The sequence below is a fragment of the Penaeus vannamei genome, chromosome 41 (assembly GCF_042767895.1).
Source record: "Penaeus vannamei isolate JL-2024 chromosome 41, ASM4276789v1, whole genome shotgun sequence".
Taxonomy (NCBI): Eukaryota; Metazoa; Arthropoda; class Malacostraca; order Decapoda; family Penaeidae; genus Penaeus; species Penaeus vannamei.
Window position 1 is genome coordinate 15,272,646 of NC_091589.1, and position 15,000 is coordinate 15,287,645.

Consider the following 15,000-nt stretch of genomic DNA (forward strand, 5'->3'; position numbering starts at 1 on the left):
ATATTTATAATAATACAGAACAACGAAAATAAGAATAACTAATAACAATAACAATACTAAGAATAACACAATATCATTCATAATTATCATTGTCATGATCACTACTATCAATATTACGACCATTAATACTACTATCATCAAGATTTTAATCACCATCATCACCTTCATCAATAACAACGGCCATGTTGATAATTCCGGTTCCTGGCACAGCCCATGCAAGGTTTTAGCTGCCCCCCCCCCCCCCCCTCGCAGCCAATTCTACCACCAATTATCGTGCCCATACACACAGAATTTGATCTCTCTCTCTCTCTCTCTCTCTCTCTCTCTCTCTCTATATATATATATATATATATATATATATATATATATATATATATATATATATATATATACATATATATATATATTAAAGAAAAAGCTTTCTGTTCCAGTATTCCAGTAAGCTAGTTGTTGGGCAGATTCATAGTCGGGTTATGTACAGTGACGGACGGACGGTCAAGTCATGAACTGAAGCTTCGAATCTGTCTTCCCCCTAATAAAAAGTGTGGTAATAAGCGGATGTTCGAAACGGAATTCGAAATGGGTTTTACAAGTTCTGACCGTTGCTGCACATGGGTAATACGCCATAACGTATTTTTCTTGTGGCAAACGTGGAAAATATATATCTTTCCTTTTGTCAAACCTGGAAAACTTTTTTTTTTCTTCTGTCAAATCTGGGAAAAGTTTTTTTTAAAGCAAATCTAGAAAACTTCTTTCTTATGCGAAATCTGAAAAGCTTTGGTGAGGCAGCGCTCTTACTACTCTTCGGGGAATCGTGGGACACATCGAATTTTGTCTCCCAATCCCGATTCTGAAATCTTTCATCGAATGTAGGTCTATATTCCGTTATAGGAAATACTGGATTCCATTATTTGTTTAGACAAATTCCAAAAAATAACATCTAATATAATATTCCTAAGCCTCTATCGTGTTTTGTAAAATTTCATAAATTTATTACCTACCCCGATCACGTGGGGGGGGGGGGGGATCTCGCCGAAGTTTCTTTTCCTTCTTCCCCCATTTATAACGTTAGTAGTAGTAGTAGTCAAAGTAGTAAGAGCAATAAGAGTAGTAGTAAGAAAAGTAAGAGTAGTAGGAGTACTAAGAGGAAGAGTTGTAGTAGTAGCAGTAATAGTACCTTAATTACACGGTTCTTGATACATTTTTCAGACAAAGACGTCAAAAGCCCACTTCTATATGCCAGACGTGTCGCACTGTCAGTCTTGAGTTCCCGCTCTGAAACTCGTTTATTTGAATCCCAGCGGTTCGAAACGTCGGAGCTTTTGATTTCCCTTCATATGCTAGTTGTACTTGTGCACTTACCTGGCTTTGGCTTTAGCTTCCCGTCGTCTTTTGGTTGATACTTCCCTTCCCTTGTGCACTCACCTGGCTTTGGCTTTAGTTTTTCTCCCTTGGCTTGGCTGTTTACTTCCCTTCCCTTGTGCACTACCTGGCTTTGGCTTTAGCTTCCCTTGGCCTTTTGGTTGATACTTCCCTTCCCTTGTGCACTTACCTGGCTTTGGCTTTAGCTTCCCTTGGCCTTTTGGTTGATACTTCCCTTCCCTTGTGCACTCACCTGGCTTTGGCTTTAGTTTTTCCTTAGCTTGGCTGTTTACTTCCCGTCTCTTGTGCACTTACCTGGCTTCGACTAGTTTCCCTTGGCCTTTTGGTTCGTACTTTTCTTCCTTTGTGAACTCACCTGGCTTTGGCTTGATCGTCTCTGTCCTCTGGGATGCGGAGGAAGCAGGGAAGAGCGAATCCAGTTCTTTAGGTACATCTCCCTGAAGCAAAGAAGAAGGATATGGAAAAACAAAAGCGAAAAATTACACCAGTTCTATGAGTACAAATGAAAATAAACGGAAAAAGAGAAAGATGAAAAAAAAAAAAAAAAAAAAAAAACGAAAAATGTCTTGAAGATGCTCTATGGTTTAAGGAAGCGGACTATAAAAAATATCATTTTGAGACTGAACAAAGAATAAGTTTTGCTCAAAACTTCAATTATTATAATTCCAATGATTTTTCCCTTTCTTATGCCTTCGTTAATTATTATGTTTTCTTTCCATTGCGTTTGATATGGCTCCCCCCCCCCTTTCCCTCTTTTTATATCTTTCTCCCACCCTCCTCTCAATCTCTCTCTCACTCTCACCCTCCCTCTCTCTCTCTCACCCTCCCTCTCTCTCTCACCCCTCCCTCTCTCTCACCCCTCCCTCTCTCTCACCCCACCCCTCCCTCTATCTCTCTTACACTTCCCTCTCTCCCTTACCCCTCCCTCTCTCTCTCACCCTCCCTCTCTCTCTCACCCTCCCTCTCTCTCTTACCCCCCCCCCTCTCTCTCACCCACCCTTTCTCACCCCCGACTGTAGAGTTTGGTCTGCGCGGGGAACGCGTTCCTCGCGCAAAAATTATTTGGTTCGCGCAAATGTAGTTCTCTGGTAACTTTCCGCGCATAAAATTCTTATGACCTTTCCGAGCACTTCTTTCATCATGCGTCCGCAGATCCGTCCGCGCAAATGCAGACAAAATGATGTTTTCCATGCATGAAAAAAGGTAATATTCCCCACGCAAATATTCTACAGTCTGGCTCTCACCCACCCTCTCTCTCTCTCACTAGCAACAAATTATTCCTTAAATACACACAAGTATCCCCATTGCCACAAAACATACACATTAAAAAAGCACCAAAACGATAAATAAATAAATAAATATATGTATGTATATATATATATATATATATATATATATATATATATATATATATATTATGTATATACATATATATATGTACATAAACACCCCAACATGACCGTCTGACAATCCTATCTTCCGCTCTAGCTCTTTGTTTACATTCTGCAGCTAACTTTCCACCACATTTTTATTTCTCCTTCTTCGTCTTTCTATTTCTTTCGCATTCTACTTCTCCATCGTTGCATATCCCTTTAATTGACTCCCAATACTAATCTGCGAAAGGAAAAAAGTGAGAAAAAAGGCAGCATTGTTCACACGATCTCCATTATCATTACAAGAAAAAAGAGATTTAGGACATGATCAATGATATGAAGAAATTCTTGGTGATATCCTATCTAAGTCATTAGATAACATTTATAAAGGAGAGTGAAAGAGGAGGGACACGAAGAAGGAGAGAGAAAATGAGGGGGGAGGGGGAGGGGGAAAGAAGAGAGGGAGAAAGGGATAGGAGGAATGGAGGACGAAGGGAGAAAGGAAACAAGAACGGCAGGAAGGGAGAGACGAATGGAGGGCAAATGGGAATGAAAGAAAGAGGATAAGATGGAAGAAGGGAAGAAAGGAAGGAGACAGTAAGTGAAAGAAAATGGAAGTAGGAGAGAGAGAGAGAGAGAGAGAGAGAGAGGAGGGAGGGAGGGAGGGAGGGAGGGAGGGAGGGAGGGAGGGAGGGAGAGAGAGAGAGAGAGAGAGAGAGAGAGAGAGAGAGAGAGAGAGAGAGAGAGAGAGAGAGAGAGAGAAGGAGGGAGGGAGGGAGGGAGGGAGGGAGGGAGGGAGGGAGGGAGGAGGGAGGGAGGGAGGGAGGGGGGGAGGGAGGGGGGGAGGGAGAGAGAGAGAAACAAAGAGAAAAAGAAAAAGAGAGAGAGAAAGAGAGAGGGAGAGAGAGAACGATAGAGAGAGAGAGAGAGAGAGAGAGAGGCTACGAGAGAGAGACAGAGAGAGAGGGAGGGAGGGAGGGAGGGAGGGAGGGAGGGAGGGAGGGAGGGAGGGAGGGAGGGAGGGAGGGAGAGAGAGAGAGAGAGAGAGAGAGAGAGAGAGGGAGAGAGAGACAACGAGGAGATGCACGAGGACAACCGAGAACAGGAACGCGACGTGACGACCAGCAGATGGGGTACGATGATAGGTCACCCTTGAACTGATTCAGATGACGCCACGAGGACGAGGCTCAGGTGGTGGCCGAGTGGTATAAAGGGTGCAATACATGCAATACCTACTTCCCACGTGTGTCCACATCTAGACCACGTGGTCTGGCAGGGGGCGCCATGTGCGTGCCCCATGCTCACTGCCCCTCGCTTCACCCACGCCTGTTTGCGCCCCTAGCGCCCCCTCTGGCCGGATAAAAGGGAGGCCAATCTTGACCAGTCTCACATTTTAAGCGAACTTCTCTGAGACCACTTCTGACCTGAGTTGCCCTTCCCGGCTCTCTAGCCGGGGGATCCACCCAGCGCCGTTCTTCGTGTATCGTTATTCTTGTGTATGTGTTGTAACTCTTTGCAATAAAGAGAACAGCCACACCGTGTATCCCTGTACACTATAACAAGAGCTATTAGTAACTCTTATAGAGGGAGAGGGAGAGAGAGTGAGAGAGAGAGAGAGAGAGAGAGAGAGAGAGAGAGAGAGAGATGGAAAGAGAGAGATGGAGAGAGAGAGAGGGAGGGAGAGGGAGAGGGAGAGGGAGAGAGAGAGGGAGACGGAGAGGGAGAGGGAGACGGAGAGGGAGAGGGAGAGGGAGAGAGGGAGAGGGAGAGAGGGTGAGAGGGTGAGGGTGAGAGGGAGAGAGGGAAGGAGGGGGAGAGAGAGAGAAAGAGAGCGAAAGAGAAAGAGAGAAAGAGAGCGAGAGACACAGAGAAAGAGAGCGAAAGAGAAAGAGAGAGAGAAAGAGAGCGAGAGACAGAGAGAGAGAGAGAGAGAGAGAGAGAGAGAGAGAGAGACAGAGCAATCCGTGCCCTTTTCTCGTGACCCTTCTTACCGCTTGAAGAATAAAGACATAAGAAGCACCACGGCCTTTGTCTACACCCACTTTGTAAATCCCTCACAAGTGGCGGCAGCGAAAAACTCTTTCGCAACAAGAGAGACCCCAGCTTCCGGAAAGCAAGATAGACCAAGAAAAGAACCCTACGCTAACCCCGCCGCGCTACCAAGACCCCACGCTCTGCGGCGTCCGAGTCCTCGTGACCCCCACGCCGAGACAACAAACAACTCCTCCAGCCGAAGCCAAGGTACGTGCGTGTCTGAATTAGTGGTGCTTACTCAGTCCCCTCTCTTTTCCCCACCCACCCTAAGGCCCGATACAGTGTAACTTATCACTGTTGTTAAAGTCGGTATACTTTACATTTGCTAATTCCGTAGCGATTGATAATGTGTTTTTTCTCGGGTTACGCACCCCTTGCACAGCAAAGTGACGTGAATAGTTAGTACGAATCACCTTACATGAGTTCTACAACGAGAACCGGAAAATCCTTTAAAGATAAAGTGCTGGACCCACTCGCAGTGTTAATGGGACATAACGAAACGAACGACGACAGAGTGCAATCACCCACCCCATCCACCTCTCATCATACTTCTCTACCTGTACAAAACCCCTCTACTGCTAACTCTCCCCCTGTTAACCCAATTTCTGACTCCTCTGATCTGACCTCCCCCTTGGCCAACCCTTCTCCATCCTCCATTCTCCCTCCATCCTCCAACCCCCACCCATCCTCCCACGCAAACACTACCATGGCGCAATACCACCCTCACCAAACCTTCAATGTGTTGACGAAATTCGATGGAACCTCTATGCCCGTTGAAAATTTCTTAAGGGATGTTGAAATATCGGTTAGACAAAGTGGAGTTCCCGACACCGACCCGAAATTTAATGAACATTGCGTTATAAGTGCTGAGTGTAGACTAGACCTTACCATCCCTGATGTACACAACGCCCTGGACACGTTCAAGACTGCTCCCTTGGCCTTATGCAATTGGGAAAGATTTAAGTCGGTCTTCCAAGCATCCTTCCGGCCAGTCGACGCAGGTCATCATTTGCAATTCGCAGCCCTTATTGCAATGAAGCCAGCTTCGTTGTCCGAACAGGATGTGCGGGCTTACTGTAATAAGCTCCAAATTGCGATTTGGAAATGGGTGCAGTCCATACCGTCGAACGAGCCCTGTCCTATTAGAAAAGAATTTGAGGTGGAAAACTATGGTCCGTGGATGACTTACTTCACCAAAGGAATCCTGGCCTCGTCCCTGCCATTGGCGGTTAGGGAAAAGGTCTGGAGGTCCTGTGGATCAGTCTCCATTTATGCTCTTCCCGGCGAATTCGCGAAATCGGTTAAAGAAAAGTCACCTACGGCAGCCGTACATGCAGGCGTTGTGACACAGAACGAACGCACACAAAAATACGACATACAATAAGACACCCGACCAACTCAACAAACAGGCCTGAACCCGCAACCCCCAATACACAACACAACACCCGGACCAGTTCAACGACACAACAATCAGCACGCCACAACACACTATAATACACAAAGACCCATCCCCAACCGACAGCATACTTTACACAGACAATACACGGCACCTCGCCCATCCAGCAGCAAGCCCGCAATAACGAGATGGTTACCAAGTCCAGAGCAATGTTTTAATTGTACAAGGTACGGCCATATCGCCGCGGACTGTACGTTCCCCTCATCGTGCCCGTATCACCATACAGTAGCAAGACATAACTGGGCGAACTGCAAATCCTTTCCAGAACAGGTTAAAATAACTCGCGACCTGCTAAAACAACGCAGACATAAGCAGCGATCTTTTTTTGGAGTCGAAGGGACAGACATAATCGAATTACAGAACGACTTCCACGATTCCCTCAGTTGGCATCAGACGTAATAGATCCCATACGCCATATATCAACATCATGCATTCCCAACGACGAAAGCCAGCCTCCTCTCCTCCACTCTACATTGAATAATCGTCGTGCATACTTTTTCTTGGATAACGGTTCATGTAGTGTAGTATCCATTGATACCTTAAAGGAGTTTGGCTTTTCGTTGGAATTGCAGCCCTCTCATACGACCATCTGCGGTATTACGGGTAACACGACGAGCTCTCTGGGAAGGAAGGTTTTAACCATCGTAATCGGAGGTATTACCTTTCCCCATGCATTTGTTGTTGTAGACAAAAATTTCACCCCAGGTAATCTACTACTGGGTCATGATTTCTTGTTCAGAAGCGGCTTTTCCCTGCATCCACAAAGTAATTCCATCATCTTCAATGGTGTTACGTACCCCCTGAGAGAGCCCTCATGTTTGTGGACACACCCCGATCCTTTTCACCCGTCGATGTTGATATATGAACAACGCAAAGAAAACGGACTGCCTGCACACACGACAGCGACTCACCCCAGACCTCCCCCACCCTCCCCCCCATCACCCTTCTCCAGCCGCCCGCGGCCCCTCCCTTTCTACCCCCACCCCTCTCCCACCCTGGGGAATGCCAACGACACGGTTTCATTTTCGCGTAAAGCTGCGGATCGCTCCAATCAAGACAGAAGAGCCGACCGCAACGTTACCTTTGCGAGATCCCCGTCACCCGTGCGCAATGACGACCTTGACGACCCCCGCGCTCATTCATGGACTCGTAACGATGTTTTGCCCCAACTTACCTTGACCGCAACGACGACGATCCCCCCTTTCAGTGACCTCTTATGTAACGTGTCCGCATCGACGGCAGATGGCACGGCACTGGTTTTAACAGACCATGTACGAGAAAAAGGCTGCGCAGCTTTGCCTTCACTTTATAAAATAGTAAATGCCAGGTACACCTCATAAATTTGACCCCAGTCCCCCTCGAGATTAGAGGAGGCGTACCTGTACTTAACTTCGAATTCACCGATCTCCCAATCCGCGAATTCGACTTGCCTACTCCCTCCCCCGTCTGCGCAGCATCACATAACCCTCCCCAGGTTAACAATGAAGTTCTTCAAGATATTCTGTCACAGAAATTAGCCTTTTAGGACGGCCATAATATCCTGGAAAAGATTTTTCACGATTCCCCGACCGTACTGCCGTCAAAAGACCGTCTCATAGGAAGTATTGATCTGATTCAACACTCCATTTCCCTCGAGCCTGATGCGAAACCAGTTTACATTCCATCATATAAAATCCCGCATTCAAAGCGCAAGGCTCTCGAAAATGAAGTGCAAGGAATGCTGGACATGAACTTAATCAAGAGAAGTAATTCGCCCTGGGCCAGTCCCATGATTCTCGTCCCCCCAAAAGACGGATCATTTAGACCTGTCGTAGATTACCATAAGCTTAATGCAGTAACTATTCCAGAACCGTTCCCTATTCCGAATCTCCGTCTGTTGTTGCAAGATATTGCCTCCGGAAATCTAGTTTTCTCCACTCTTGACCTGGCTAAGGGTTTCTTGCAAGTGCCAGTAGCTAAAAAAAAGTCAACCACACCGCATTTTCTACTCACATGTGACACTTCGAATTCCTGAGAACACCATTTGGCTTACGTAATTCTCCTCTCACCTTCAGTAGATTGATGTCTATCGTGCTCAGTGGTATGATTAACGATCAGGTTATGGTTTACCTGGATGACATTTTAATATGTCCCCCATCAGTCTCTGAACATGAGAAAAAGTTGTGTCAGGTATTCGAACGTCTAGCAAGCGCAGGGCTAACCATCAACCCCGGAGAGTGTCAATTCTTTCGGTCAAAGCTCGATTTCTTAGGTCATACCCTAACGTCCAATGGCATTGCACCCAATCAGAACAAAGTACAAGCCGTGATTGACTTCCCCAGACCACAAAACCAAAAAGACCTGAAGTCCTTCCTTGGTCTTTCCGGTTTTTATAGACCATTTATCAAAGATTACGGATCTATTGCGCAACCCCTCACGACGCTGCTTAAGAAAGACATACCCTTTGAGTGGGCCAAAGAGACAGAGGATTCCTTCCTGCACCTGAAGGCACTGCTAGCCAACGCACCCGTTCTGGCCTTCCCTGATTTTGAGTTGCCCTTTCTGCTCACGACTGACGCGTCTAGCGTAGGATTAGGCGCAACACTTCACTAAAAGGTAAATGGCAAGCTGCGCCCCATTGCCTTTGCAAGCAGGACCCTCAAACCCGCAGAGCGGTCGTATCATACTACGGACCGTGAACTCTTAGCTATCACCTATGCACTCCTTCCGGGAGTTGATACTCGGTTATAAGATAGAAGTACACACCGACCACTCCGCTCTCACGACCGCCCTTCACGGCAGAGATCCCCATGGAAGACGGGCACGTGCCATAGAAGTCTTAGCCGAATACGACGTAACGATCGTCTATTTACCTGGCCGGCAAAATGTCGTCGCGGATGCTCTCTCCCGCGCACCCTTGCCAACCCCCGCGGAATTACAGGCCTGTAAGTCCACCCCCTTCCCTCCTAGCTTTGCTAAACGTCATGAAGCCCGAACCACTGCGCCGGTGTTAGCTAACGCAGCTAACCAACCTGTGGACCCTCCCTCCGAGGAAGAAATTCGCCGTGCGCAACGCGAGGACCCCGTTTACATGGACATAATAGGCAAACTAGAGAGAGGCGAACCCTTGGTTCCTGTCAGACGCCTGCCACTCCGACAATTCTATTTAGCCGACAGCGGCCTGCTCTTCAGAAGAGCCACCCCCAAGAAAATTAAAGGACGTCGGGGCCTCGTGAAAGACGTCGTAGTAATTCCGGAAGCACTCGAACCAAGAGTCCTTCAACTTGTACACGAGTCGCGGGAAGCAGCACATTGCGGAGTGTATAAAGCCATTCAGATGGCCAGACAGAGATTTTTCTTCCCATTACTCATCACAAAGGTAAAGAAGCACGTTAAGTCTTGCAAAGTCTGTCCTTATTTCAAAGGCTCCACCAACCAGCCCGCCCCTGCCTTGCGCTATGACGTCACGGATTTTCCCTTTGAGGTCTCCTGCGACACTTTATCAGGTTTTGTAACCACGCGTGGTGGGAATAAACACATTCTCGTATTCGTGGATAACTTTACCAGATATTGCGAGCTAGTCCCTGTCCCAAATAAATCCGCGAAAGTCGTTGCAAAGTCCTTCCATGACTTCATCCAACGGTACACCACACCTATGTACTTCTCCTGTGACAACGGGACAGAATTTCAGAATGAGGTCATGGACAACCTATGTAAGATAATGAACGTCACCCGCGTGAACATCTTACCTTATAGACCACAGAGCAATGGAATTACCGAGCGCCTTAATGGCTCTATTCTAACGTTTATGAGATCACTGGTCGACACCACATCTGACAACTGGGACGACCTCCTCCTCACCATCCAATCCGCCATTAACAGCACTTTCCATTCATCCCTTGGAGATACTCCACACTTCCTCTTGTATGGCTCAGACAAGAGACTGCCGTATGACCTTTTCCAGACTAGACGCAAGCCTGAATACTCGGACAGTTATGCAGAATATCTTTTAAACAGAAATAAGATCGCGTTCCAGAAAGCTAAAGAGTTTCTCACAAAATCTAGGGATCAGATACTGTCATATCAACATTAGATTGCGCGCGCCAAGTCCATAGGTGTCGGCGCCTTAGTTTTCAGAAAAGTACACACCAGTGACTCCATGCGTCCTAACTCGCCCCTCGCTTTGACGGTCCGTATAGAGTACTCGAAGTAAAGAACAATAAAGCAAACTGTAAATGTTTATCAACAAACACCGTTGCTTGGTACCATTTTGATAGACTGAAGCTAGCTAGCGATCACTACTCACCAGCACACACCTCAGACTAATTTAGTTTCCCACGCAACTAACACAAATTACGTCATTACACACCCAACACCCGTTATAAACTAACAGGCTAACGCTGTGTCTCTCATTTCAGATGCTCGTTCTGTTGCTCCTGGCATGGCTTCACCCTTGCTCGCCGAGCCAGGCCTACCCGAAAGGTTACGCGCCGTGCCCGGTGCATTAATCGAAAATCTAGGCACAGTATTCCCAATAGCGAGTAATATCGAAGTTAGGGTCTCCCTTCGCCCCCTCTCTGATATTTCTAAAAAAGCCATTCACCACTTAAACGAGATAACCAGGCTCCGCAACGAAATAGCTGAAGACAATCTATCTCACGAGAAGTTCTTCCTTCTGGACAAAGCTATAAATTCAACAATGTTTAACTTGTAACAGTTTGTCGTACACAAACGTCGATCGCGTCGCGGACTGATTAACATTGTAGGGAAAGTTGCGCACTCGCTCTTCGGTGTCGTAGACGATGACACCCTTACTTCTAAATTTTCCGAATATCAGTCAACATTATCTACAATAAGTCAACGTTTTGATACTTCTATCCATAACATTAACGCCATCGCTGACAACATTCAACAGCTACAACACGCCTATAAGAACATATCCCACACCTTCAACGTCCTTCAGAAAAAGATCAACAACGCTAGTCACTTCACGGAACTGACGTTCAACGTTCTTTCTTACCAAATAACAGTAAATACTATTACCCAGTATATCAACTCCTTCGTTTCCGATCTCATCGCAGCTTCAAAGGGTACCGTTTCCGAAAGCCTCATATCTCCTCAGGATATCGACCTCATCCTTAAACAAGCTGCCTCCCATAAGCTTCATCCCCTATTCACCCTCACAGATCGCGTTCCCTTCTATTCTACCCTTAAATCCTTCCTCACAATATCAGGTCTGTCGGTTTTCATTCCTATGGCCCCTCGTACTTCCTTCACCGCTTATTACATTCATCCATTCCCTCACAAAACTAACAACACCTTTTTCACCCTCCAACTACAACACTCACTCATTCTCAAATCATCCCAAGGTCACACTATCACCACACCGCCACCTACCTTCATGACCGCTTGCACCCAGGCATTACCGCGATTGTTCGTCTGCAACTCACGCCCATTACCACTTTTCAGTGATGACTGCTCGGATGCTATCATCACAAATCATAACATAATTAACGAATGCTCATTCGATAGTATCGTACCAACATCTCGTCCATTTCATCTACCCTTCGACGACATTTCTGTCCTCAACTTCTTCCAACCCTCTACCGCAACAGTCACGTGCAAAGAGGTTCTTCCAGACGTTGTAGTTACCGGAATCTATGTTCTCCCTATTTCCTGCGAGATTGTGACAACGTCGTTATTCATTCCGGCGTCCCATTCATACGCAACCGACATATCCGTCCGTGGTCTCAACATCAGCCCCATGGTATTGGACTTACCGGTTTTCAATGTAACCATCCCAGATATCAGCACTTCTCATGTCACTCATATTCAAGAGAATCCGGTCAACATTCCTTCCTTCACCTTTCATTCAATTTATTACTACCCGATTTACGTAGTCGGAGCTGGCATGGCAATAATGGGATTATTATTCATAATGTGTTATGCCATATCTTACCGCCACGTATCAAAGAGGAGAAATAGACTGTATGCACCCCCGTCCCCTCCAGAAATGGTACCCCTAGATGGCAACAACAAACGCTACCCCTAGGATACTCTAGTTGAGGCAAATGATGTTACCGTATTTAAACTTCAATTGTTGGGTTACTTGTATTTTAGCCCTTCCATCTATCCTTTCCCTATAGCTATAGCTTAGTTTTAAGTCTTTATATTCCCATCTCCCACCCTACCCCGCCCCTTGCACCACTATTCCTTCATGCACGAGCCAGGCACCGGCTGCGCAAGATCTCGCTCAACATACCACCACAGCGATACCTGCCAGAAGTCGAGGGCAAGCCAGCCCGTCAACCCTGACGCGCCAACCCCTGGATGACATCTAGCACCTGCAGCTGCGTAGCCGCGCAATCAGGATTTATGTTTTCAAGACAGGGGCAGCCTTCAGCAAACCCCTGCATGCAACATATGTGGTAGCGTGGAAGAGCAGTGTCGGAAGAATATTCGGGAAATCAATAAGAACATTTTAGCCACGAAATCACGGGAGACATATGGGCTGCAAGACGCTAAGTGACCTCAGGGCGCCCCCCCCCCCCCCAAGCCGTACCCAGGCGACGCCGGAAGACGCGCTGTTGACCCGACGCGGCCGAGATCCGCTACCCAAGCGGAACCAAGGGACCCTCCAGGACGCGCCTGAGGGCGCCCCCCCCCAAGCCGTACCCAAGCGACACCGGAAGACGCGCTGTTGACCTGACGTGGCCGAGATCCGCTGCCCAAGCGGAACCGAGGAACTCTCCAGGACGCGTCGGAACGGGCAGTTCGCGCTGAGACACAACCGTCAACACCCCTTGGCTGACCTCTACTTAACGTCCGAGCAATAACTCGTATTTTTGTATTTTTGAGATTAACTAAATCTGCTTGTTAGCTCTACATGCCAACAATTTGCATTTCACACCAAAACTGTTTTTTAAACACTTCTTAATTAAGAAGCAGCCCATTTCTACACATAAACTATATTCCTATGCCATCCATATGAGGGTATATATACATGCTGCTGGAAATCTGTATGCATATTACAAAAGGGGAAAGAAGTTTAAAACCTTTAATCTAGAAACAAATGACAGGACATAGGCATTCCAAGGCATCAATGCACTCATCTATTGTAGGAAAAAAAGAAGATAAATAATCAAAACTTTTTAAAAACAACTATGTTTTCCCTTCACAGACATTTATTCATGAAAACAAAAGAAACGAAAAGAAAAGAAAAATGAAAGAAGAAAAAATAGATAAATAAAGGGCCAGGAGCAATATACATTATTTTGAAAAAGGAAATTGCAATTGCTTCCCATTAAGGAACCCTACAAATTCAATATCAAGTGATGTGGGATGGTAACATACATATAATACCCAAAATGTAACCAAAATTGGCCCAAAGAATTGGCCCCTTTACCCCTCTTCCTCGCTTCCTTAAATCTTTCATCCACGTCAATTCTAGCAAATCTATACTGACATTGCAACTCATATAATGCAGTGCATGTCTGATTAGAAAAAAGGAAGAAAGAAAAAAAGAAAAAAAGAAAGCCATTTGTGCCTTCCTACCTTTTGTTGTAACTTGAAAATTTGTTCATTGTATAATTACCGATAACTAAGTTAAGGCAGTGCAACTTTATAAATGTCAATGCAGTATAAATAACGAAATAGGTGTTGATATAAACTTTTCCCACTACCAATGTTTACATTTTGTGTTTATGACAACAGGACTTTCTCTGACAAAATTCAGAAAATTTTAAGAACTCTGATGTAATTAGATTATGTTAATTTTCTATGCAAACCTTCAGCTTCCAAGGTAGGATTCCCGTCACCCTTCCTATACAACAGGTACCCATGGGATCATCTTTCTTTTATTCATCTTTTTTTTTTTTTTTTTTTTACAAATTGTATAATATGCATTTGATTTATGATAATGTAAAATGCACCTCATGGTACTATGGTGTTAAGGATAATAAACTCACCCCAAGAATATTCTGGCAGGTATGAGCTTGAACTGGTTCCTATTTTATGATAAGCCTCCAGGATGTATTGTCAGCATAAATCTTAATACTGAAATCAAAACAGTAACCTCAAAGCTCAAAATATAGCAATAGGGTGAGGCTTGGGGGTGAAGCCCCTCTAATAAGGATTTTTTTAGGTTCAGATAGTGATGTTTGTGGATTTCCATGATGGTTAATGGTCAAAACACGTAAATATGCTGGATATCAAAGGTCATACAGCACTTTGGTAAAGTATTGTGGCAAAAAAGATAAAATTCAGTTAATGATTAGGAAAAATATGTTAGATGTCAAAGGTTGTTGAGTGCTTTATGCTATAACAGTAGTGAAAAGGATAAAGAGGGAAGAGCAAATGGAGTACAAAGCCAGCCTTTCATCCTTCCAGCATGGCTCTCACACTGGGACGTGAACAGAAGGGGGATAAAGAAGAGAAGGAAAAGGAATGAGGGAGAAGAAAAGACCGTGCAAAATAAGTTGAGGCGAGGGCTGAGGTTCTAGGTAAGGGTGATCCCCTACATTGGGCCTAAGTCTCTGTCTCCTAAGCCCCTACCACAACAATGAGTCAAAAAGTTACAAAGGAAATGTTCTAAAAGAAAAATCTTATAAGAGGTTATCATTTACTAATTCCTTATACTGTCTATCAAGTCACATTTTCATACAATAAAAATATATATTTTGTAAAGAACAGACTATAATTGAATAAATTCTAAGGTAAATATTTATTAGAAATCTGTGCTTGTTGGTGCTCCAGCCAGGACCAACATGAGTCAAC

At 45.5% G+C, this 15,000-nt stretch overlaps 1 protein-coding gene across 1 annotated transcript in view; it reads right to left on the minus strand.

The window, feature by feature from the left end:
* The window catches only part of Pih1D1 (PIH1 domain containing 1), a 74,027-nt gene that overhangs the window by 58,079 nt on the left and 948 nt on the right, over positions 1–15,000 (minus strand). Inside the window, exon 2 of the mRNA XM_070118241.1 lies at positions 1,739–1,820. Coding sequence (XP_069974342.1) covers positions 1,739–1,820 — 82 coding nt within the window. The remainder of the gene's footprint in view (positions 1–1,738; positions 1,821–15,000) is intronic.